Consider the following 27,653-nt stretch of genomic DNA (forward strand, 5'->3'; position numbering starts at 1 on the left):
TACAGTAACTAGCAGCCATATATATTATATGCGACGGTGATTCATTATAGATTTTAAAATTAAGTCTCGGAATTAACGTAATATTTTCTTTAAACTGTAATCTTGTGTACCATAATAATTTAAGATGTTGATAACTATGATAAAATGGCCGCAGTTAACTTTCTGTAAATACAAAAATAACAAACGTCCAAAATATGTTTTTCTAAGATTACGTTTTTAATCATTAAAATATTACACACTAAAGCGCATTGCTTTTACTGTTTATTTAAAATAAAGTACGCAGGCTACGAAAATAAAATTAACCCTGCTTAACGTAACGATTGTAAATAATAAATAGTACATGTTTATGTCGGTATTAATTTTCATGTACGTATGTTGGTATTCGGTATGCGTTTGTATTCACATCTATTCTCCATTGTTTTGATCTTTACAGCACGGCAAGTTTTTGCGTATTGAGAGGTTAAATTCTTCCTATGTGATTAAAATTTTTTTGATAATGCCTAAAACTAAGGTTTCTGCCAGTGACCGATCGAAAGAATTTTCCAGTGAAGGATTTTATATCAGTGATAAAATTTTAATGTGCAAATTCTGTAACTGCAGGCTAGACTACGAGACGCGATACGCTTGTGAAACATGTCGCGAGTGAGAAACATAAGCGTTTGAGGCAAAACTCATCTGTTAAACGACATCCTTGTCTAAGAGTCTTTAATGCCATTAATTTGCGGTTCAACCCAAGAAATGTGAGTAGGGTTAGCATAGAAGATGCAAACCTACAGAAGTCTCTGCATAACTTGCCTTCTGTTTCCCATCTTCCCATTGATACATTCATACATGGCTATGTTGCTGTCAAAATAATAATTGAGGATGAACTTTCATTGACAGAATCAAGCCAAATTGATGTTGCAAAGGTACTTTGCTCCCTTAAAGGGGACTACAGTGAATTTTCTCAAGCCAGTTTAAGGGTAATCTGGTTCCCAACATCAAATGTTGATGCAAAACGTTCATTTTCCAGGTACTCACTGGTAGTTAGTGACAGAAGACAACGTCTCACTCCAGAAAATGCAGAAAATTTAACTATGATAGCATTTCAATAAAACCGTCTTAATAGTAACTTTGGAAGTGCTTAATTGTGTAATTTTGTAGTGTATGTGATTGTAATTAAGTCATGAAATTTTTAGTAGTTATTTAAAAGTTTGAATTTATGAATTTGCAAATGAACTTAATTATCTATGAATTTGCAAATGAACTTAATTGTAATTAGATCATGAGGTTTTAGTGTTTATTAATATTTGTTTTAATAAATTTGCATGTCGTACAGAAAAGCAAGAAAATTTTGCCGTGGGTATTTTGAGCAAAAAAATAAAACCATATAACACCAAAATCTTTATTTCTTTACACCGAAATTTGTCTTAAAATAACACCACAAAATCTTGACTCTAATCATTAGGTCTACATCTATACCAGACTATCTGTATAATATTTATAAAACTAAAAGAAAAATAAAATAACTCACTACTGAATCATGCAGATATGTAAATACTAAATAAAGCAGCACACCATCTCCTATCATCTGGCTTACACAGGGCAGAACAAAATACAATATGTATGTTTTTAGATGTAATACAATCAACTAAATCGAATGTAAGCAAAGGCACTAATAAAAATATTCATTAAATCCACTGTTACATTCTTTTCATACCATTATAATTTATAAAATAAATAAAATGCAAAGTACAACCAAATGAGAACATAGGTTACGTTCAGCATTACTTTCACATTTTTCTGACATTCTCCAGGAAACTATGTTTTTCTCCACTTTAAAAATGACAGCATTGTTAAACATCTCATTTCTGATGCACTTGTTTCAATAAAACTCATATTTTTATGCTATAGTTACTGAAAATTGAGCTATTAGGTTAAAAAATACTCTAATTTGGTAATATTTATTGTAACTTTGAATATACATTAGACACCCTATATAATACAATTCGGTATGCCACAGATTCGAGCATACAACAGGTAGAGTAGTGTACTTTTCTAGAAAATATAAAAACAATGAAAAGTTTTAGTATGTGCAACAATTATAGGTGTATGCCTCCCACCTTTTCTGAACCAGTCAATCTGAATGGTAGCGAGAGTATCTGAGTATCTGTTTACTGGCACATAGCAAATGTTGAGCATTTTTTATTTGGTTCGTAAGTGTTGAGCAATAACACAAAACATCAACTCAGCTATGATATCACACACGTAAGCAAGAGCAAGCCACACATCATAAGTGTAAGCAGAGTCACTAAGATAACAGTCACAGGTTATGTTAAAAAAGGAACAAACACACATAAGATTGTTAAGATGTAGGGCTGCAAAATTGGTAGCAAATACCTGTAGTTAATGGCAGTTTATTTTTAATAAGTTTAAAAGTATATAAAGCATGTGTTATCTCTTACACAGGTCTACCATTAGATAAAATGATTATTCCTGTCTCCTATAAAAAATTTGCTCAACCAAAAAAGTCAGACCCAAGCACAAAAAAAACTTTTGATTACATTCTTACACTTCCTGCCCGTTATTTTTTCATCGGGGCACGTTAGCTCAAGGGGGTGTTGGAAAGGAAGGTGGAGACGACACTGTCGGCAATTTTATAAAAGTTGACAATTACTTTCATGAGTCACACGAGGTGCAAATAGCATCTATTCATTGGTAGCTGATAGGGAACCTAGAAAGCTATGTGGAAGTGTTGCACTGCTTCCACACACTCACCGGATACATGGGACACTTTACCACTTCCATTAAAGCGTAAACACGTTTGTGACTAGACTGGTTTACTTCCCCAATAAAACAAAGATAAGCTATAACAGTGGGGTAAGTTATGTCCACTAACCACCACGTTTAATTGGAAGCAACTTTAGTTAAGATTCTAAATCTCGTCTCAATTCTTGAGGATATTCCGAACCTCCAATTGTCTTGAACTAAAAAAATGTTTCTTACACAAATCAAAATTGTCATCTTATATCTAACATTTTAACGGCAGCCCAACAGAACATGGATTGTAGAAGCTGGGTGGCATCAAAAAGGTGGAAATTAGATCCCTGACTCTTCGCAACGAATTTTTTGTCATTTAAACAAACTATACACAGTTTGACTTTAAGACTTCATTAAGTTTGAAGGTACTGAAATTAAAATGGAGTCCAATGGAAAACACCCTTACCAATTTATTCTGGCTTCAATATAACATGAGTTTAGTAAATGACTTGGTGATTAGATTTTGTTAACATAATTTTAAAGCATGAACAAACAAAAAATTAGTAGAAGTTCTAACCATTAGTATGCTGAAGAGAGAAGTGTATTCAGTAAACTTACCTGTGGGTAGTTCATTGCTTCAATAGTGCTATCATAAGCAGAACGCAATGAAGCAAAGTTGACCAAGACATCAGCATCTTTGTGTTTAGACACAGCATCATCCATCTTCTTGTAAACTATGATTGAAAACAAATCATAGAAAAAGAAAAATTATATATTATTTAATATAAAAACTTTGCAGTGTTCAAATTATACCTTACAGTTACTAAGTGATAATCTGGATGGGTCTTAAATTATTCACCAGTTTGCCCATTTCAATAACCATGTGAAAATGCCATTGAAAAGTAAACACACAAGAAGTATGTCTAACCAATTGTTTATAAAAAAAAACTAACAACTGTGGTTCTTAGCAGGATCAAATAGTGTTTCTCAGTTTTGAAAATTTTCTTTCTTCACATCACACTAGAATATGATTTCCAAAATTGATTTTTAAATTTTGTAATGCCATAAATGGATGAAACACAAACAGAATAAAATAAGCTCAGAAGTGGCAGTATAGAGTTTGTTTGGTACTTCAACAATTTTCTAAGTAAATAGACTTTTTTTTTTCTGTTTACCACCACTATCACCACCATCACCATCCCAAAGTGGAAGTTTTATAGGCATTATCAGCAGATAATTGCTCACTGCACAAGCACCACTAAGATGCTATCACAATGTAAAACTAAACAAAGAGACCCACTTACATTCGCAAGACACCAAACCTAACAACCTTAGTGTTGTTCACGTATGCTTCAATTACATCGGACATGAGTTGTGCAGAGAGTTGGAATTTAAATTTTACAGCAGTGTAACTGCTTTTCTTACACCTCATATTACACACAGATAACACTAAGTTCTGAACAATATTATCATGGATACCTGTATGTACAAGACCACAGCCAAACCATTATGGTCTTAGTACCAGAACCAGAAAAAAGGACTCAAACAAACTGCCCTGGTTAGCCACATGATCAGACTTTTAACTGTGTTCCTGTTTTCTACTGTCAAGAGTCAAGTAGAAACAGGTCCTTTCCAAATCACAGTGAAGTGGCTTAATATTTAACAAAAGACTACTGAATCTATTGAGAAAAAAAATTACTAAGAATGAATCAAAAAGCAATCAATGGTCCAATTTACCTTAATACATTCATGACTACAATTCACCAACATCAGCTGTGAACTAAAATGACAAAAGACTGCATTAAACTAAAATTATGTACCTGGTACAAGTATTTCTTTGTGACCCCAGTAGAATTTTTGTTTGTGGTCACCAGTGAACGGGTAAATCATTGCAACAACTGAAGGCTCGTCCCGTCGACAAACAAAGTCAAAATCCAACATACTCTGAAAAAAAAAAATTAGTAGACGTTTTTATTTAAAATGTACAAAATGTTCGAATTTAACTATGGCATAAAAAGATGTTACTTATGTTAAGTGTTCTTTTTAAAGGAGTCTTAACCTCAAGTTTACAATGGAAAAGAAATATAATTTCTTTTTACATGTATTAACAAAAAAATGAAAAAAAAATGACATACTACAGTCATAAAACCATGGGGTAAAATAATCAAATTTTCATTAATTTCTTATTTCTATAATGAGTAAAGTGTGTCCCCTGCACCTAACAACTGTGTGACTTGACCATGAGGGAGCTTGTCAGTCTCCCATTTTTACGTTGGTCATACTGGCTTCAACATTTGAACATATTCCAAAATATATTAATTAACAGAAGAGACTCATCATGTAATTATTGATTTTAAATTTGAGCTAATACCCATGTTACAAAATTAATGGAAAAAATGTACCAACAAAGTTGTACATCAGGTGCTATCACAATATTAGTAAACATCAGTATTTTTTGTTAACATATTTTATTTGGTCTAATGCATATAAAACATACTACAAAAAAACTTTAAAAATAATTTTTCATTTATTTGACCGAATGAAATCATGTAGGCCAACAGAGTAATAGAGTATGCAGTATGCGGAAAGTATACCCTTATAAGCAAAAAATGTTATGAAAATGTGGTGATAATATGCCTGACTATTTAGTTTAATGGCGAGGACAACTGATTAGTGAGTAAAATCATTAAATTCCCATTGAGATCAGCAAATTTTCACTTATGAAAATTTTATTGTTTGTGCACTGTCCCAACACTTGTGTACTATGAAACAGTCATGCTGTGAAACAGTGAAAGTCATGCTGTGGTCATATCACCATTGCAATGGTTGGGAATCCAAACCAGCCATCGCACAAAATATAAGCTGATAATAATTTTATTAATTAACCTTATTTTGACCATTATTTTATTTACACAGACATTTCCTAAATATTATAGGATACATGGATACATATTTACTACATCTGAGGTTGTGAATCCACCTTAAGTAACTATAATCAAATTATACCTCACTACCATTCTATACAGCATGTGTTTGATACTAACTTTATTGCAAAAGCATGTGTTGATAGTCCACTACATAGTTCAGTAGAAAAAGCCATATTTCCTCTGATAGTTTCATTTAATATTTACAATAGGAGGGGCAAAAATACAAAATAAATACATTACCTGGACAGCTCGAGTTTGCATCCCCCAAATCAAAGCTTTGGTTTTTTTTGTGAAAAGTGTATTGATCAACAAATCAGACTGATCTTTCGTTTTAACATTTGCTGCATTACAACTTTCTTTCGCTGTAAGTAAAGGCAATGTTGATGAGGTTGCCGAACTCTTCCTTGACTGCTGCGGGCTATCCTATTTAAAGGAAGAAAAAAAAAACCATAAAAGATCAGTTTTACGAACCAAAAAATACATCATGATAACTGGGAAAAGACCTTTTAATTAAAGGTGTGAGGAAAAAGTTTATAGTGTAAAATCTTTTGGACAGAAAGTAAGCACAGTTGTGAAAAACAGTAAACTCTTATAAGTGTGGCTTATATTCACTATTAGTTGGATATTCTGTGCATCTTTGTTTTTTATTAGGACATTAGATGTGGCAATAAAATGGAAAACACTGCATTTGTATGTCTTTACTGCAAAATTATAGCAACACTGCTTATAAAAATTTTAACTGCCAGCCAATTAGCTCTTACAAAAACTATTGGGCACTTCTCATTTGTTGATGCTTGCTGAATAGAATGCACCCAGTTTTTAATCTCATACCATAGCTCCTCAAAAGAAAAGAAAAAAAAAAAAAAACTAAAGTTGTTTCCTCTGCCACCATAAAAATATAGCTAGTTATTGAAAATTTAGTTCACTAATTTGAGGAATGGCATTCTTCAAAAGCTTATTGTTTTTGAAAGTGTAATGTTAATTTTGTGCAGGTTGGCAAATAAATAAAGTGGTAGGTAGTTAACATGGAACAAGGGGAAACAGACAAAACTAGCTTTGGACTATGGAATAGGAAATGCTGAGTGGAATTTAAATAAAACAACGAGACCTTCCAAAAAAGTTTAAAGGCCGACTTTGTGAATTAAGATAAAGGAAAGTATTACTAATAAATTTCATTAACATGGAAATTTTTTGCTTGTTTTTTCCTTACCTGTATGCCTTAGTCTTGCAAACACTGGTGCAAATCTATTTCAAATTTTTATTTTTGTGGTTTAAATAAAAATGAGCTGAGGGTGTTCATGTGTTTGATGTGCTAAGAAAACATTATTATTCCGTAAGAATTCTACTAACTTTCTTAATGAATTTTATCGAGTGTACAATACATAATTTGCAACGAAGTTACCAGAGTTCAATTGACGAAAGCTATAGCAATTCTGCCTGCTGAAACCCAAAGATGATGGTCATGATATTTGGCCAAATTGAGTGGAAATATTTCTGTTGCGGGTGGATCTTTTGATTGCATAGGTGGCAGGCAAACAAACTTATTTACCAATTTTGTTAACTTAAACATACACCCCAGCAGTAATGGCGGAACCAGTGGGCCGTGGTAGGGAAGGATGGTCCACATAACCCCCTAATAACCAGCTGTACCTAGTTACAGCAGCTGGAAACCTCTAACTTCTTTGCTGCAGCTGGCGGCTAACAATGAGTCTACGCCATAGCTAGCATCTGGTAATGTTTTCTTCCGATTCCAATCCCTTCAGCATGCATGTTAATGCAGGAGATTTCATTGAGAAAACAATACAAGGACAACAGATGACTGATTTCCTGTTAAAGAAAATGAAAATGTAATGAAAAAAAATAATAATTTTTGTGGTAGTACATCTATAGCTTGAGACTTGTGTAGTGAAGTTAGGGATGCTGTTATATTAAGGGCCAGTCTTATCATCTATAGGTAAGGTCTGGGTCAAGTCTTTGGTAGTTTATATCACTGTAAAATTATGCAAACTGTCTTGCTATCTCTTGGTAGCTAAGAGGTTAATTTGTAGTCTGCTTTACCGAGAGGTAGCAGCCATGAGTAACCAAATACAATACACCTATCCCTCACTTAGCACGTCTTAAGATTGCGCGGATTCATTTTGCGCGATGTTAATTTTACTGCCCCAGTCTTGAATAGCACGTCTGTAAATTTCAGTTAACACAAAATCTCTGCAGGCAAAAAAAAAAAAGTCGGGCACGACGCCACGAAGTCTGTTTCAACTTCTGTAAACAACAGATATGCCATGGGATACAGTTAGCCAAACAAGGGGGGAAGAGATGTGCACGCAGGTCTGACTAAGCTATCGGCTGTTGTACAAACATCAGCTATGGCAAGTTAAGTTGCGGCTATGGAGTGTAAAGGACCAAATGTTTTTACGTCCGCGCATATGTCGCCGTGCCATACCGTTGTCGCCTGGCCACAAACCGGGCCGTGAACTCAGTCTAGCCAGTGGCAGGGAATTCACTCAAACAAAAGCAACGTCTGCCCATTCAGATGCCGCTAACTGTATGTGCTTGATCACTCATAATGCATTGTGTTCAAGTATTTGAGACAAAACTGGAAGTATTATGGCACACAGATTTTCATGAAGGCCACACTTTTGTTGGTCGCACTTTAGTTTTAAGCAAGTCAACTGTGCACACAATCGTATGAAATAAGGACTCTATAAAAAGATTATATGTCTGTTGCTGTTGGTTGTAATAGCGGGAATATATTTATCATTAGATACCGGAACAGAATGAACAGATGATTCACATGGAAAAGGTTGTTGAATGAATTTTGCAATGAAAAAAATTATCATTGGCCTGACAGGATTGGTGTGAACCAGGTGGTGATACGCGAATAAGCACTTTAATTTTTGAAAAATTGAAATGTAATTATCTGGACAGTAATATCGGTTTCACTGTCAGTAAAGAATGGTTTAGAAAGGTACACGACGTGAGTTGAAGATCATGCCCGGGTGGGCAAGTCAGCCAGCCGACTGACGATAAAGTGCATAACCACGTATCTCCTGTTACGCGGTGTCGTATTTGTCATACAAAGAGCGATGGGTGGCATATAAAGATTAATGGTGTGACATATTTATAGTTGAGTGTAATTATATGCATTTATATTACGTAAAGTAAATTTTCGTACACAATTTTGGAACACATTAAATAAATAAGCCTTGCTATTTATGGAAACTAATGCTTCAGAATACGCAATTTCGAACAACACTAGCATTTTTAGGAACGAATTAGTCTTGCTAAGCGAGGGCTAGGTGTAAACATAAATACGGCAATACTCAAGATAAGATGGGGTATGCATCAATAAATGCTCTTGGAAAACATGTTAAAAAAATATTAGGTGTAATAAATATGATGCAAGTTGTTTTATTACAGTACAACACTGAATTATAAATCCAAGTAATAGTACATGTTCTCTGTAAACATTGCATAAAAAATAAATGTACACTATACAACTATTCACATGACTTGTGTTAAAAGGATACTATTTAAATGAGATTTAAAAAAAACACCAATAACTTAATGTAGACGAAATTTATTTTGCACAGAACCAAGCATGGATCCTTATCAATGGCATTTATTTATTTTGTAATATTTTTTTAAGATTTTCAGGTAAAAGGTCAATTAAGTATTGAGAAAATGAGGGAAGAAAGAAGAGTGAATAATTTATTCAGAATGAATTTATCCTACCATCAAAATACAATAATAAGGATGGTTTTGACCTAGAGTCGTTTGAAGTACATTCACATTCTGGAATATTTTACAAGTTAAGAGCTAAAGACAAAAACACATGCCCATTAAAACTGATTTTAATTGGACTTAAAATCATGTCGACGAGATATTTATAAATGTATTAATAAACAACACAGTTCAAAGAAATAAGGGAAGGAACTGTCCATGGCCTACAGTGGGAACCATAGCATCATTTGCCTGGATTGACTTGAGGAAACCATGGCATTATGAAGTTATCATATGGCAGTGACATCTCAAAAATGTTTCAAAAACACGATTCTCAAACATCTAGGACTATTATAAAAACCAACACAAAGAGAAATGCAGTGAATTTTGGCATTCATGTGGGCCTTGTTTACAACAGCTGGAAAAAAAATAATACATCAGCAGTTCGGGATGATAGCCATGCTCGAGGTACGATATACAGCCAATCAGCAGGTGAGATGTCACAGAACAGTAGTGGGGTGGGCAGAATCCGCTGGGATCCAAGTTGTCTGTATTTCACTGTCAGACAGAGATTCAAACCAAGGTCCTTTCGAATGCGAGTTCCAGTATCAATTTTGTTTCTTTAAAATAATTAAACATTTTCTAGGCACAGAAACATATATAACACTTTAAACTTTATCCCAAAAGAGTTTCTTCATTGACAACATGCAAATTCCCAAACGCTCACACCAGACTGATTTTTATGTTGATACAAACACTCATATTGCAAGCAATATATCCCAGATTGAAAGCAAGCCATTGATATTTTGTATCAAAAGAAAAAATCTCAAGTTGTAGAAAGATTATTCCCAGTTATTGCAAATAAGGTTATGTTGGGTTAAGCAAAATACCAATATTTTTACTATTATTTACAAACAAGTCACACTGAAGCTAAAAATAAAGATATGCATTAAAATATAGTTTTATCGAAATTGATTATTCAATAGAATTATAGCAAAAAATTTAGAGGATGACTGTTATAAATTCTTTTTTCATGAAAATATATTAAACTACATTGCACATACAATATTTAAAATAAAACATTTATAGAGATAAGAAACATAATTAAAAAGTTAAAATACAAAAAATCAAATTTCCAAAAACAGTCTCCTAAACAACAAATTATTCAAAGTATTTCATTCTCAGTATATTAAATTAAAGTTGAACAAGAAAAAAATGTAGAGAAATACCTTGCTCTGACCACCTGGCAGCAAAAAATTGGCTGTAGCAAATTCAACTTCTGTGATTTTGGGGATAGGTTTTTTGCCAAGAGCCATCCCCACGATGGCTGTCATGTGAGTCTCAGGTCCAAAAACATGAAGTGGAATTCCCAAGTTCTGACCAATCTCACGCATTACCCTGGATAATAGAACACATACTTGAAACATGTAAAATACATACTTTATAACTAGTTTACATCACAAATAATTAAGAGTCAGACATAAATAAACATCACGTAAGTTACAGGTTTTTACTGTATTATTTTGTAGGCCACCTTGGCTTTACAGATTAGATTACATCAAAGTGATAGCGTACACAGATGTTTGAATTTGCATTCCAGAAGGCATCATAGCAGTTGAGAAGCTGCTGTCAGTCAAGAGAAAGTAGGGTTCTTATTAGTTAGCCCAAGGTCTTTTGTGAGTAATCAGGAAAGATCCCCTTCTATTGGCTATATTATCAGCCAATAATTGTCGACGGTTGGCTCAGTGGTTAGAGTTCCTAGCTAGTAAGCTGTAAGTCCTAGGTTTAAGAGCGTTCATCAGAGCAGCAAGTTCTCAGCTCACGCCTGGCATCTGCATTTGGGTGTGTGTGTGTGACCGTGAAGAGAGCAAAAGGAGGAGACAAAAACGTGTCAGTTATCGCTCTCGTATGGTCTTCTCCACACCATTCACGAGGTGTTATCTTTCTTCCCCCCACCACGCGGGGCCCTTGTCAAGATAAACCCTTCCCAATACCACGGACGCACAATAACCGACGCGAGCCACAGCCACAGTGCTACGTATACGTATATATGTACACTCCAGCGATTCACTCATCCTATTTAGTCTTGTTTCATATTAATATATTATAATCACAAAAGTAAAAATGGTGTTATAATACATACCGCACTTTAACTTGAATACATTTTGAAATACATAGTTGTAATGCGAAACTAGGGACTATGATATAAAATGTTCCAAATTAGTTAAAAATTTATATAAGTGCAAATATTAATTTTTGACGTGACGTCTAATAAATCGATGAACGCTGGCTGCACGCACGAAAAAGGATGACTCATTGCCCCGTTACACTCATTGTCCCGTTACGCTCATTGTACGCTTGCGCCGCATCTATCTCTCTTTCCACTCGATTGGCCTATGAATGTACTATCTTTGAAAGATTTGTGCAATGGGAGTGCATGACTTGATGTAAGTTTTTGGACATACGCCATTGCTAAGCTCATGTATGTCTGTAGAAGAAAACTACAAAAAACCCAAAAGACAAAAACAAAAACACAAATTAAGCAAAAAATTGCTGTTGTCAATAGGATATAAAAAGCACATAAAATTCCATAACAGGAATATGGTCAACAAACAAAGGAAAGACAAAGAAAAATGGACTAACCTCACAAATGATGAAAGCACAAAAATATTGAACCCAAAAAAATTCAGCACAACAGCTGAAACGAGACGGAAACACGACAAAAAGAAAAGACGAAACAAACACAATAGTTTTCCAAAACAGAAACAAGCGACGTTTCGGGAACTGCTATCTGCTCCCGTCCTCAGGCAGAGACGCACATGGTACGAAAACACATATTTTTGTGCTGTCATCATTTGTGGGTGTTTTTTCGTTATGTTAGTCTAGTTAGTTCTTTGTTTTTCTTTGTTTGTTGACCATATTTCTGTTATGGAATATTATGTGGTGTTTATATCCTATTGACAACAGCAATTTTTGACGTGACAACGTCTAATAAATCGATGAACGCCGGCTGCACGCACGAAAAAAAAAATTGGTTGTCTGAAAAGTCGGTTAACGGACGATAGTTTAACGTGACGTCATAAAAAATGATGAAATGATTGCATACTTTTATGAATAAAATTGAATCATTTTTATTTTAATATTAAAAGAATAAATACTTGAAATTATACTAGTAATCAGATTTTTAAAATGCAAGAATAATTTATCTTTATTGCCAAAATTGTTGTTGTAATAAGCAATGTCAACCACATTAACTTTTCACTTCACTTTATAAACAGTCGACGAAACAGTTCACGTGTAGATGACTTGTAATTAATTTTAAAAACTGGGGTTTAGCTATAAAGTTTAAATATAATTATGAACAAGTTTTCATATAAATAAACTGTAATCAAATATCTATCATCAATTATATGAATCACCATAATTTAGTCAATTGTAACATAACCTATTATCACTGCACTTTATGAACGAGTTTTCATATAAATAAACTGTAATCAAATATCACGTGTAGATGTTAGTTGTGTGCTGCCGCTGTCTTTCTTCTCCTCGGACGCATAGGCCAATCGAGTGGAAGAGAGATAGATGCGGCGCAAGCGTACAATGAGCGTAACGGGACACTTTTTCGTGCGTGCAGCCAGCGTTCATCGATTTATTAGACGTTGTCACGTTAAAAATTAAAAGAAAAATTCATAATTTGTACGAGTTAGATGTTATGCCTACGAACAGAGTTATGCTTTACTTTTGTTTGCTAACCCTTGTTTTTCAACCCCTTGGAGTTGTGGTTGGTCGTATAAAAAATTATTTCAGACGAAAGATGTACATAATAATGTACGGTTTCACGATAAAACAGAACGGATTTAACAGTGTACATGGTATATTAATTGTGATTTTTTTTATCCTACCCCTTTATTTTTTCAACCCCCTGCAACAATGGTTCTTCTTATCAAAAATTGTTTCAGACAAAAGTTTTGGATAATAATTATAAGATTTACGAACATTTCAAAGGAGTTGAAACATAAAAATGGTAAAGAGTAAAATTTCAACTGAAAAATATGATTTCTTATTTTTCATCTAAAGAAATTAGCTATGCAACATTGGCCCAACATATAATATAGGCCTGTACAAATTACGAAAATCTTGGCACACTAATTGTAACCAAAAAAGTTAAAAAGATTCCCTTTGCGATTTTTATTATTATTTCTGTATTTAGTGACGTCATTTTTTTCTTCGTGTACATTCATCCCTCTAAAATTTAATGCCGGTCAGGCCACATTTTTATAGTGTATGTATTCTAATCCTACACGGAAGCGCTGTGATCAGGCCAGCACCTCGCCTCCCACCAAGGCTATTCGTGTTCGATTCCCGATGGAATCAAATCTGGGTTTTTCGTAAGTGTGAAACGTGGCGGACGTTGCCGTGGGTCCGTAGGAGTTCTCAGGGTGCTCTCGTTGCTCTTACCCATTCAGTTTGTTTAGGCTCTATTCTCATTAACTACCCCGATGTCGTCCATATGTTAAGCTATATTTCGATAATGCATTCATCCAACCCGACACATTGCTAATATTTGTAACCAATTGCCTACTGTTAAGCGAGGTCAATAGCTACTGTCAAAGAGGCATTTTTAAACGAAACTGTCAGCAGCTCCTCTTGTTTGTCACGGCTTTATAGAACAAAGATCAAAAATCAATATTTACATTTTAATAATAACGGTGAATTTACATGGACTTTTCTTACTAGCATTAGTTCATGAGTAAACAGAAATAAAATTACGTACTAGAGATAGTTGTATTTGTTTCGTCCCCCCCCCTCCCCCCTTAAAAAAATCCTTTGTATCATCTTTTCGTTCGTAATATGATTGAAAACTGTTTATTTCAATTCATATGGTAAAGATAACTTTGCAGAATACCTATACAACGGAGTAAATGTTTTGTGTTTTTTAACTACATAATTAAATTAATGAAACCTTGCATAGTTTAAATAATTATAGTACAATAATCAATATGCAGCAAATATGTGAAACACTATCTCTGTGCGAGCAAATGTATCCAATATTGTTAATTATTTAATTATTTCTTCTTAGTTACGTTGTGCCTCTTCTAACAGGCTTTAATTACAAACGGTTTGAAAGGTTTATTTTATCAGTTGGTACGAAATTCCTGAGATGCAATAAAAATTAACTTCCTACGGCACTATCATAATTATCAGTATCCATTTAAAATTGGCAAACATTATTTAACGTCTTTCATTTATAATCTTGATATTAAAAAAAATTGTGAATGGTTTCTTATTTAAATAGGGTTGGATCGTCTTCGAGTTTTATCAGGCTATTTTTCACTCGCCCCTCTCTCTTAAATCGTTATACTTATAGCCTTTTATTCTATTTTTTTATTTAAAGGCTCATAAAAATAACATTTTATATTTACAACCAAGCCTCTCATACTGAAAGTCGGTCTGCAACCTCTACGCTGTGACAATTTGAATCAGTCCCTGCAGAAAGGGCCTCAGTCACAAATAATCGAAAATGAGTTAACTCCATATTCATGGTTTCGCATATTGATTACATCTTTTTATAATAAAAAGAACTCAAAGAAGTGATTAGAAAGTAGTATAATAGTCCATTGACTGAGTTCTTTTTACTGTAAAAAGAGTAAAATATATATATATTAAACCACTAATAAAGAGTTAACTCATTTTCAATGATTTCATGACTGATGCTAATGAATCGTAGAGCCGAACTGGAATCTTTACTGATTAAGATGGGAATTAAGTAGTATATAATAGGGGCGCCGGGCGCACGGCTTCTGGCTGTGGTGCCGGTGCCGGTGTCCGCCATCTTGGATTGTGACGTCACGTCGGCCATCTTGGATGGTTGTGACCTTGACCTTTGACCTTGAATTTGATCCTCAAAAATCGCCAAAATCCGCCAAAATTGGGCAAAATGTGCCCAAAATTCCTCAAAAATCGCCAAAATTTCCATTTCTGTGAAAAAAAGTTCCGCCAAAAAATCTCAAAAAATTCCACAAATTAAAAATTTCTCATTTCGAGGGAAAAATTTCCCGTTTCGAGGGAAAAATTCCCGTTTTTAGTCCTTAAAAATCCTAGCGGCTGAAAATTCCTAAAACTGGCTTAAGCATCCTTAACTCAAGCCTCAGTTAAGCCATTTCTAGGAATAAGGATACCATGACCGCCATCTTGGATTATGTCGTCACCGTTGCAATTTTCGTTACGGCCGCCATCTTTAACTTTTTTATTTATTATCCGATTTTAATGAAATTTTTTTTAAAAATTATAAAAAAATTAAATAATAAAATTTTTAATAAAATATTTAAAAAACAAACTTTTACGACACGGAGTTCGGAGTCCTCGGTTCGAACCCGGTGAGGCCAAAAAAAAATTAAAAATGGCGACCGATCCTCCTCCCGTGGTGACTTTTGGCAGACTGACTCCCACCACTTTTCTTAAAGCATATATATATCGTCACCTAGTATGACGTCATGTCCGCCATCTTGTCTTCGATGCTGGAAGCCATCATCATCATTGTATCGTCGACGAGAGTGCGCTGACACCATGTTAGTTTAGTTCGTATCCGCTAGAGTGCAGTAATCATTTATTATTACTGTGACACCCGCCATCTTGAAATTATGCCGCCATCTTGAAAATCCGTAATTATTTAGCTAAAAATTCGGGAAAAGTTCCAAAATTCATTAAATAAATCACTCATTAAATTACATATTGATTCGATGGATTCCTGTCCTCGGTTCAATACCCGATCGATGCAATAATGTTTAATTTTATGTAAAAAATAATAATTTCAATAAACCATGTTCAAAATTCTTAAAGAGACTCTAAATCCTCTACGGCCATCATCCTATCAGACATCAAGACCAACATATTGGAAATTCGTAATTTTAATGCTAGAGATTCGGGAAAAAGTTCAAAATTCATTAAATAAATTTGTAATCTATATACTGATTGATTAGATCGACTAAGGTCCTTGGTTCGATCCCTGGCCGATACAAAACAACTTTAATTTTAAAAAAGTACCAGAAAAGTGTCAGGTTCGAGAAATAAAACACCTCAAAGTCTTTTACAAACATAATATTTATTACACAATTTCTATCCTACTACAGAATCACTTGCGAAAGCCAACAACAATCTTATAAACATTTAGCCCTGCATAGACGTGCAACGACTACTTCTTAGCTCCAAATGGCTCCCAAAGCTCCAACAGCCTCCAAATGCTTAACACAGCTCCAAATGGCTCCAAATGCTCCAAACGGCTCCAAATGCTCCAAATGTCTCCAGCAGCTCCAAATGCTTGGCAGCTCCAAATGCTTCAAAAGGCTCCAAATGCTCCAACAGCTCCAAAAAAAGGCTCCAAATGCTCCAATAGCCTCCAAATGCTTAACACAGCTCCAAATGGCTCCAAATGCTCCAAACGGCCTCCAAATGCTTGACAGCCTCCAAATGCTTAACACAGCTCTAAATGGCTCCAAATGCTCCAAACGGCCTCCAAATGCTTGACAGCTCCAAATGTCTCCAGCAGCTCAAAATGCTCCAACAGCCTCCAAATGTTTAACACAGCTCCAAATGGCTCCAAATGCTTGACAGCTCCAAATGCATAACACAGCTCCAAATGGCTCCAAATGCTCCAAACGGCCTCCAAATGCTTGACAGCTCCAAATGTCTCCAGCAGCTCCAAATGCTCCAACAGCTCCAAAAAAAAAAGGCTCCAAAAGCTCCAACAGCCTCCAAATGCTTAACACAGTTCCAAATGGCTCCAAATGCTCCAAACGGCCTCCAAATGCTTGACAGCTCCAAATGTTTCCAGCAGCTCCAAATGCTCCAAATGCTTGACAGCTCCAAATGCTTCAAAAGGCTCCAAATGCTCCAAATGCTCCAAACGGCCTCCAAATGGCTCCAACAGCTCCAACAGCCTCCAAATGCTTGACAGCTCCAAATGTTTCCAGCAGCTCCAAATGCTCCAAATGGCTCCAACAGCCTCCAAATGCTTAACACAGCTCTAAATGGCTCCAACAGCTCCAAATACTCCAAATGCTTCAAAAGGCTCCAATTGCTCCAAGAGCTCCATCTTCAATTGGTTCCAACTGATTCCTATTACTTTTATCGAACTTGGCATGATTACTAACATGTCTTTATCAGTATACATTTTGACTGGCAGTGGTAACGTTTTTTTACACCTTTAAGTTATAAGTTTTATTTAGAAATCAGATTTCGATAAATGATAGCTTCCATCTGGAAAGAAAATATATTAATTTATCTTCAAGTTTATACACATACATTTAATTTAATCCATTATTGTATGTAGCCAGCTTCCCTCAGTTCTTTGAGTATGAAGGATATTTCTTTAATGTTCGAATAGTTTCCTGCACAAAGCGATCCATGTAGTAGTCGTAGCCTGTTAACCAATATGTTAGGATCTTCCCATGAGGTATAATCAATCTCTTCTGCTGCCTTCATCATCCTTGCATGTTTATAATAAATATTATCTCTGGTGTTTATCGTTTTAACACCAACCACAAGGTCACTTTCGTCATCTTGCCAGTGATTATCACAAGCTTGATCAGGATAATTTATTTTATTACGCCGTTTCCATCGTTTTGGTCTCAAACCACCATCACAGTCTTCGCTCTTGCATGCTTTTGGTGCTTCAGTACAGTACTCAATCATGTCAGCCTCAGATGTGTCACCACAATCTTCAATCATGCCAGCTTCTGATGTGTCACCACAGTCTTCAATCATGTCAGCACCACAAACTTGATCAGGATAATTTATTTTATTACGTCGTTTCCATCGTTTTGGTCTCAGACTGCCATCACAGTCTTCGATCTTGCCTGCTTTAGGTGTTTCAGTACAGTACTCAATCATGTCAGCCTCAGATGTGTCACCACAATCTTCAATCATGCCAGACTCAGATGATTCATCAAAGTCTTCGACCTTGTAAGCTTCAGGTGGTTCTCCATCTTTCACATTTTCATGGAGACGACTAGATATTGGAGTAAATATATTTTCATTTCTAATGTGGTTACAACTTCCTTCGTTTGTTTTAAATTTTAAATTATTATCTTGATCTAGATCAGTAATTTTAGCATTAGCTTTTTCGCCTTCGTTCCTCTTCCGCGATGTTGTAGCCCAGTCTTCGTTATCTTTATTCATCTTAATTGTACAGGTCTTGTAATGTCTATCCAAGTAATATCTTCTACCAAAGGATTTCTGACACTGACTGCAATGAAATGGTTTTTGACAAGGACCCAAATTACACTCGCTTCTCTCATGTCGTTTAGCATTCTTTCTCAAGGTAAACACCTTGCTACAGTATCTACAGTGATGACGTTTTGATACAGCAACAAATCCCGTTTCAGGATTCATATTAGTTATTGAGACTAATGCCAGATGCAAACTAAGAGTTTTAAATTAGATATGTTACTTAAATAGAATTTTTTAATTATTTCATCAGCGAAAATTAATTTATCTCATTCAAAGGTACTTGTTGCAAGTAGTTCTGCTTTTCAACAACAGATGTCGCCACATGTTACTTGCAGGTAAATAATATTTAGTTCTTTTATGCGGGATGCGGGATGCTCACTAACGATCGCAAAAGAAGGATGGCTTCGCTAGACTCCAAGGAGAAGGAAGTTCGTCCATCCTGTTAGTGCTTCTTAGATTTCTCAGAGATTATTTGACTGAGTAATGATATTTTTTTTTTAAATTTCCACCTGATAAAAATATTACAAGTGCTGATTTATTGGCAGAATTTCAATATTTAAATGCGACCTTGAATAAAAAATGACATGACTCATTAAGTAAAAAATTCTTCATGCAGAGATCAATTCCTCATCAGTAACCAGAAGCACTCGGAGAAAACCATCAGATGTCTAGTCAGGAATAATCAGAAGCACCCAGAGAAAACCATCAAAATATTGTCAAGAATAATCAGGAGCACACGGAGAAAACTACCATAATATTGTCAAGAATAAACGGGAGCACACGGAGAAATCCACCATAATATTGACAAGAATAATCAGGAGCACACGGAGAAAACCACCGCAAGTTTTCTTTGATATCATAAAATTTCAGGAAAAAATAATACTAAAAATGAAAATAAATTAATAAAAAATTAAAAAAAAATAAAAAAAAAATACATAAATATATTCTGCTAGCTTGTGAACTTCTCATTGTTGAACAAAGATAGAGTTCTAGTACAAGCCAGAATATATTTATGTATTTTTTTTTATTTTTTTTTAATTTTTTATTAATTTATTTTCATTTTTAGTATTATTTTTTCCTGAAATTTTATGATATCAATGAAAACTTGCGGTGGTTTTCTCCGTGTGCTCCTGATTATTCTTGTCAATATTATGGTGGATTTCTCTGTGTGCTTCCGTTTATTCTTGACAATATTATGGTAGTTTTCTCCGTGTGCTCCTGATTATTCTTGACAATATTTTGATGGTTTTCTCTGGGTGCTTCTGATTATTCCTGACTAGACATCTGATGGTTTTCTCCGAGTGCTTCTGGTTACTGATGAGGAATTGATCTCTGCATGAAGAATTTTTTACTTAATGAGTCATGTCATTTTTTATTCAAGGTCGCATTTAAATATTGAAATTCTGCCAATAAATCAGCACTTGTAATATTTTTATCAGGTGGAAATTTAAAAAAAAAATATCATTACTCAGTCAAATAATCTCTGAGAAATCTAAGAAGCACTAACAGGATGGACGAACTTCCTTCTCCTTGGAGTCTAGCGAAGCCATCCTTCTTTTGCGATCGTTAGTGAGCATCCCGCATCCCGCATAAAAGAACTAAATATTATTTACCTGCAAGTAACATGTGGCGACATCTGTTGTTGAAAAGCAGAACTACTTGCAACAAGTACCTTTGAATGAGATAAATTAATTTTCGCTGATGAAATAATTAAAAATTCTATTTAAGTAACATATCTAATTTAAAACTCTTAGTTTGCATCTGGCATTAGTCTCAATAACTAATATGAATCCTGAAACGGGATTTGTTGCTGTATCAAAACGTCATCACTGTAGATACTGTAGCAAGGTGTTTACCTTGAGAAAGAATGCTAAATGACATGAGAGAAGCGAGTGTAATTTGGGTCCTTGTCAAAAACCATTTCATTGCAGTCAGTGTCAGAAATCCTTTGGTAGAAGATATTACTTGGATAGACATTACAAGACCTGTACAATTAAGATGAATAAAGATAACGAAGACTGGGCTACAACATCGCGGAAGAGGAACGAAGGCGAAAAAGCTAATGCTAAAATTACTGATCTAGATCAAGATAATAATTTAAAATTTAAAACAAACGAAGGAAGTTGTAACCACATTAGAAATGAAAATATATTTACTCCAATATCTAGTCGTCTCCATGAAAATGTGAAAGATGGAGAACCACCTGAAGCTTACAAGGTCGAAGACTTTGATGAATCATCTGAGTCTGGCATGATTGAAGATTGTGGTGACACATCTGAGGCTGACATGATTGAGTACTGTACTGAAACACCTAAAGCAGGCAAGATCGAAGACTGTGATGGCAGTCTGAGACCAAAACGATGGAAACGACGTAATAAAATAAATTATCCTGATCAAGTTTGTGGTGCTGACATGATTGAAGACTGTGGTGACACATCAGAAGCTGGCATGATTGAAGATTGTGGTGACACATCTGAGGCTGACATGATTGAGTACTGTACTGAAGCACCAAAAGCATGCAAGAGCGAAGACTGTGATGGTGGTTTGAGACCAAAACGATGGAAACGGCGTAATAAAATAAATTATCCTGATCAAGCTTGTGATAATCACTGGCAAGATGACGAAAGTGACCTTGTGGTTGGTGTTAAAACGATAAACACCAGAGATAATATTTATTATAAACATGCAAGGATGATGAAGGCAGCAGAAGAGATTGATTATACCTCATGGGAAGATCCTAACATATTGGTTAACAGGCTACGACTACTACATGGATCGCTTTGTGCAGGAAACTATTCGAACATTAAAGAAATATCCTTCATACTCAAAGAACTGAGGGAAGCTGGCTACATACAATAATGGATTAAATTAAATGTATGTGTATAAACTTGAAGATAAATTAATATATTTTCTTTCCAGATGGAAGCTATCATTTATCGAAATCTGATTTCTAAATAAAACTTATAACTTAAAGGTGTAAAAAAACGTTACCACTGCCAGTCAAAATGTATACTGATAAAGACATGTTAGTAATCATGCCAAGTTCGATAAAAGTAATAGGAATCAGTTGGAACCAATTGAAGATGGAGCTCTTGGAGCAATTGGAGCCTTTTGAAGCATTTGGAGTCTTTTGGAGCTGTTGGAGCCATTTAGAGCTGTGTTAAGCATTTGGAGGCTGTTGGAGCCATTTGGAGCATTTGGAGCTGCTGGAAACATTTGGAGCTATCAAGCATTTGGAGGCTGTTGGAGCTGTTGGAGCCATTTGGAGGCCGTTTGGAGCATTTGGAGCATTTGGAGCCTTTTGAAGCATTTGGAGCTGTCAAGCATTTGGAGCATTTGGAGCTGCTGGAAACATTTGGAGCTGTCAAGCATTTGGAGGCCGTTTGGAGCATTTGGAGCCATTTGGAACTGTGTTAAGCATTTGGAGGCTGTTGGAGCTTTTGGAGCCTTTTTTTTTTTGGAGCTGTTGGAGCATTTGGAGCTGCTGGAGACATTTGGAGCTGTCAAGCATTTGGAGGCCGTTTGGAGCATTTGGAGCCATTTGGAGCTGTGTTATGCATTTGGAGCTGTCAAGCATTTGGAGCCATTTTGAGCTGTGTTAAGCATTTGGAGGCTGTTGGAGCATTTGGAGCTGCTGGAGACATTTGGAGCTGTCAAGCATTTGGAGGCCGTTTGGAGCATTTGGAGCCATTTAGAGCTGTGTTAAGCATTTGGAGGCTGTCAAGCATTTGGAGGCCGTTTGGAGCATTTGGAGCCATTTGGAGCTGTGTTAAGCATTTGGAGGCTATTGGAGCATTTGGAGCCTTTTTTTGGAGCTGTTGGAGCATTTGGAGCCTTTTGAAGCATTTGGAGCTGCCAAGCATTTGGAGCTGCTGGAGACATTTGGAGCATTTGGAGCCGTTTGGAGCATTTGGAGCCATTTGGAGCTGTGTTAAGCATTTGGAGGCTGTTGGAGCTTTGGGAGCCATTTGGAGCTAAGAAGTAGTCGTTGCACGTCTATGCAGGGCTAAATGTTTATAAGATTGTTGTTGGCTTTCGCAAGTGATTCTGTAGTAGGATAGAAATTGTGTAATAAATATTATGTTTGTAAAAGACTTTGAGGTGTTTTATTTCTCGAACCTGACACTTTTCTGGTACTTTTTTAAAATTAAAGTTGTTTTGTATCGGCCAGGGATCGAACCAAGGACCTTAGTCGATCTAATCAATCAGTATATAGATTACAAATTTATTTAATGAATTTTGAACTTTTTCCCGAATCTCTAGCATTAAAATTACGAATTTCCAATATGTTGGTCTTGATGTCTGATAGGATGATGGCCGTAGAGGATTTAGAGTCTCTTTAAGAATTTTGAACATGGTTTATTGAAATTATTATTTTTTACATAAAATTAAACATTATTGCATCGATCGGGTACTGAACCGAGGACAGGAATCCATCGAATCAATATGTAATTTAATGAGTGATTTATTTAATGAATTTTGGAACTCTTCCCGAATTTTTAGCTAAATAATTACGGATTTTCAAGATGGCGGCATAATTTCAAGATGGCGGGTGTCACAGTAATAATAAATGATTACTGCACTCTAGCGGATACGAACTAAACTAACATGGTGTCAGCGCACTCTCGTCGACGATACAATGATGATGATGGCTTCCAGCATCGAAGACAAGATGGCGGACATGACGTCATACTAGGTGACGATATATATATGCTTTAAGAAAAGTGGTGGGAGTCAGTCTGCCAAAAGTCACCACGGGAGGAGGATCGGTCGCCATTTTTAATTTTTTTTTGGCCTCACCGGGTTCGAACCGAGGACTCCGAACTCCGTGTCGTAAAAGTTTGTTTTTTAAATATTTTATTAAAAATTTTATTATTTAATTTTTTTTATAATTTTTAAAAAAAATTTCATTAAAATCGGATAATAAATAAAAAAGTTAAAGATGGCGGCCGTAACGAAAATTGCAACGGTGACGACATAATCCAAGATGGCGGTCATGGTATCCTTATTCCTAGAAATGGCTTAACTGAGGCTTGAGTTAAGGATGCTTAAGCCAGTTTTAGGAATTTTCAGCCGCTGGGATTTTTAAGGACTAAAAACGGGAATTTTTCCCTCGAAACGGGAAATTTTTCCCTCGAAATGAGAAATTTTTAATTTGTGGAATTTTTTGAGATTTTTTGGCGGAACTTTTTTCCACAGAAATTGAAATTTTGGCGATTTTTGAGGAATTTTGGGCACATTTTGCCCAATTTTGGCGGATTTTGGCGATTTTTGAGGATCAAATTCAAGGTCAAGGTCAAAGGTCAAGGTCACAACCATCCAAGATGGCCGACGTGACGTCACAATCCAAGATGGCGGACACCGGCACCGGCACCACAGCCAGAAGCCGTGCGCCCGGCGCCCCTATTATATACTACTGAATTATTTACGAGGGTGGTAATACTTGCTCGTAATCTGAGCTTACGCAGCAACGCCGCGGCGCGCCGGGTCGGGAAGCAATCTTTCTTCGTCTCCTCTTTGACGCTTCTTCGCATTCCAAGATAGGAACCGCGAGTATCTCTTGTTTCATTCTCACACAGACACGGCAGTCCGGCGCGCCCAGCAGTATGCTATAAACGCGTGCAGTGCCTTCGGTTTAGCAAGATTACTCGAAATTTGTCGCGGTGACTATGGGGGACAAAGCGACAAAGTTTCTGGCGAGGAACTATAATTTCTGCCTATTAAAACAGAATAGAAATCTGTCTATATTTCTTGGCTACAACGCCGTTTGAAAATGGCTAAAAATGGCAATTACAGTATGCTTTTAAAGCAACTTTCAATTGATATTTTCAAAATGTTTTGCATTTAAAATGTTTACCAACATTTAAGTTCTTTTAATGCGTCAACAGAAATGCTAAACGTGTAAAAGTATAGTAGTAATCTTCCGAATCCTGGATGACTGTATTAGAAAGTTTAACTCCATCTGATGCACGCTCTTAATTCCAAACTGGGTCTGAGATTTTTCAGTGAAAAATTTCCTTCCCAAGTCTAGGATCAATATGTTTGAGTTTTAAGTCACACGGAAGTTGGAAGTCACGTGATATTCTCTTGAATGGAACACAGTTTTGTATGCTGAAACAATTTGAGTTGAGTCATTTGCAAAAAAATATTTGTAATGGAAGTTGAGTGGTCCACACCCTTCGAGTTGGCACTCTCGCACAGGGGATTGTGTAAAAATGTTGCTGAATAAAGAGAGATGTTTCAAATAAAGAGATAGAAATAGCATATCAGAGTAATTAGATGAGAATTCGTACACATTTTTAGTTTGAGTAATAAATTTGCTAGGAAATTATTCCACAATACGAGAGGGGCACGTTTGATTTGCAAGCATAACCCTGACTCTCGTTCAATGTATTTATTTTCTTATGGCCGTAACTAATTAGTAATTATGTTGTGTGGAGATGTTATTTTTAATATCATAATTTTTATATTTCACCAAATACAGATATAAATTAATATTTTTTTTAATCATATACTGAATAAAATCTAACCTGTAGGCCTACTAATATTCATTTTTTACAGTAGCGATAAAATTCTGAAAATGGTATTTTAGAATCCTGCTTATTATTCTTGTTAACTCTGTAAATCAGCATTGCAATACTGTAGTAATTTTATTCTAGATATATTAAAGGTTTATTTTTTACTCTTGCAGGAAGGAATTGGTTAGATTTGTAGTGGTCATTGCAGGTTATAATAGGTTATATCACGAACGCAAATAAGCCATGGTTTTCCAAATACCATGCCATAAACTGAATAGTCATTCATTGTAATTAATTACATTATTATAGAAGATAAATATTTTATTGATCATATTGCTTGACAGTAACTGTAATTGCATTGTAAAATAAATTCCCATTTGCAAAATTATGCAAATACCTAAGTAAAGCAATAGGATGAAACTGAAATATGGTAAAGAGCATAAAAGCTTATCGTCACTACAGAAGCACTTTGCTGCCCCTTAAAATTTAAGAGTGTCTGGCCTAGAAATCTTCATAGGTTGAATCTTTTTATTATAGTTGCAGCAAGAATTATAACAATATTACATTAACAGTAATTGTAAGAGAATAATGTGGTAGTAGAAAAACATGCAATGCTTTGTACTTGGAAACAGTGACTATGGGGCCACATGCACAAAATAAAATATACACTAGGAAGGGGGGTGGTAGGAAGAGAGATATTCTTATCCAAAACATGAGAACGAAGCAAATATCTGCAAAAATCGTGAGTCGCATGTGTCATCTTTGTCTCGAAAATGAGTGGTGACATAGTGTACAGAACATTTTCATACCAGCATAGTAACAATGCCAAGGGTTGTCTTGTATGCAAGTTAAGCGTTCTGGTTGAGCTCACATAAGACTGGAAGCTGTGTGTTTCAAACATAGAACCCCTGGACTGGGGGTTGTTTTGTCTCTTCACCTCCAGTGACAAAATACACCATCACATAATGACCCTGCCGTGAAAACCCCAAGTGCACAGCGGCTTCCACTCGGCGTTACCTGGGGTCAACATGCTCAGACATGAGCATCAAGGACTCATCATCAGCCAAACACAGGTACTACCTTACCATTGGCACTTGTGTCAACTAATTACATTTGACCTTTAACAACTAGTTTTTATTGGCCAAAATCAGAGTTACTTTCTGTCTGGCTTAGCGGTTATTTAACTAAATTGTTTCCTCTTTCTTTTAAAAAGTAAAAATAATCGCTAAAAATAGCACAGAAGACAGCAATGTCAGTATTCTAAAGTTTGGTTATTTTACCGTAACAGTGTACATTACGCCTGTGTGACATCAAGAACCCACCTGGTATTTTTAACATATGTCTGTCAGTCAATGCTGTAAGATTTTACGTGAAAATTTAAAACTGTACCTAAATTAAAGAACAAATGTAAACACGCAACAATACCGCTAATAACACAACTACTATTGTATTTAAATAAAATTAAGGCAGAAGTTGTGATAGAATAGTACATAAAAACTCCAAAATTCTTACAAAACATTTTCAGAAATTGGTTGCCTAAAATTGTTTTCTTTAAATCAAAGTACAATCACCTTTATAAGTTTGTTACAGTGGTCTGATATACTTCTGATCTAATATAAAATATCTAAATACTGGGTAAAAATATAATTTATTTCAGATGAAATGGGCTGGATACTATGTCAAATAAAATAAACAAAAAAATTTTTAATAGTATTCTGCTCTATGGCATAAATAAAAGTAATAAATTTGAAATATCCTATAAGGAGTAGACTCTTAATAAAGTAATAACATTAAACAATGTTAAGTGTTTTCAAGTGGAAAAAGCAGTTCACTTTAATTCATAGCAGCCCAAGAAAAACAAGCTGCTCAAACTCACATTCCCCAAGTCCAGGTCCAATTCTATCAGGACTCTTTTAAGTCACTCCATGAGAGGCAAGTTGTCCGAAGCCTACACTGTGCACTTATTTAACAGTGCTATTTGAATACAGTTTGGACCAACAATAAAATATTGTTACAAACTAATGTGGGGAGAACTGGGTTCGCAAGGGATAGTCCAATTAAGTTTTATTACAGTTTTATTAATTAATGTTTACATTACTAATAAATAATTGTACTTAAAAATGTCCGATCACTAATTACTGGCACTTCAAAACCTTTATTCGCAAGTGACTCAATGTCTGTCAAGTTCGACAGTTCGCACTCCTCACTGGAGATAGGCTCCACAGTCGTTCACCCCTTACCACGCGCCTGTCCAAACACATTCTCATGCCACTCAGTCGCACTCTCTCAATCCCGCCAATCCGCGTCGCGCAACTCTTGAAGGGGTCTTTCACCCTCTTCGTCGATGTCGCACTTCCCTTCACTCACAGAACTCACGGAACTCTCGCAGAGGCCAGCGTCGCTGCTTAAATACCTGTGGCACCCTTTTCAAACAGACACGAACAGCTGTGACGAGTCGCATCATCCTGGGCTGACCCGATGCCCGAAACTTTGAGAAAGGTGGTGTTTAATCACTCTG

General features: G+C 35.5%; 1 protein-coding gene across 5 annotated transcripts in view; it reads right to left on the reverse strand.

The window, feature by feature from the left end:
- Positions 1–27,653, reverse strand: part of LOC134529309 (ATP-citrate synthase) — a 247,610-nt gene that overhangs the window by 113,601 nt on the left and 106,356 nt on the right. For all 5 annotated transcript variants that reach the window (XM_063363226.1, XM_063363224.1, XM_063363225.1 and 2 more), the window contains exons 8-11: positions 10,619–10,787; positions 5,907–6,089; positions 4,560–4,683; positions 3,358–3,473 (exon numbers count right to left, since the gene is read on the reverse strand). In XM_063363226.1, the coding sequence (XP_063219296.1) occupies positions 3,358–3,473; positions 4,560–4,683; positions 5,907–6,089; positions 10,619–10,787 (592 nt within the window). The remainder of the gene's footprint in view (positions 1–3,357; positions 3,474–4,559; positions 4,684–5,906; positions 6,090–10,618; positions 10,788–27,653) is intronic.

Source organism: Bacillus rossius, chromosome 2, assembly GCF_032445375.1.
Source record: "Bacillus rossius redtenbacheri isolate Brsri chromosome 2, Brsri_v3, whole genome shotgun sequence".
Classification (NCBI taxonomy): Eukaryota; Metazoa; Arthropoda; class Insecta; order Phasmatodea; family Bacillidae; genus Bacillus; species Bacillus rossius.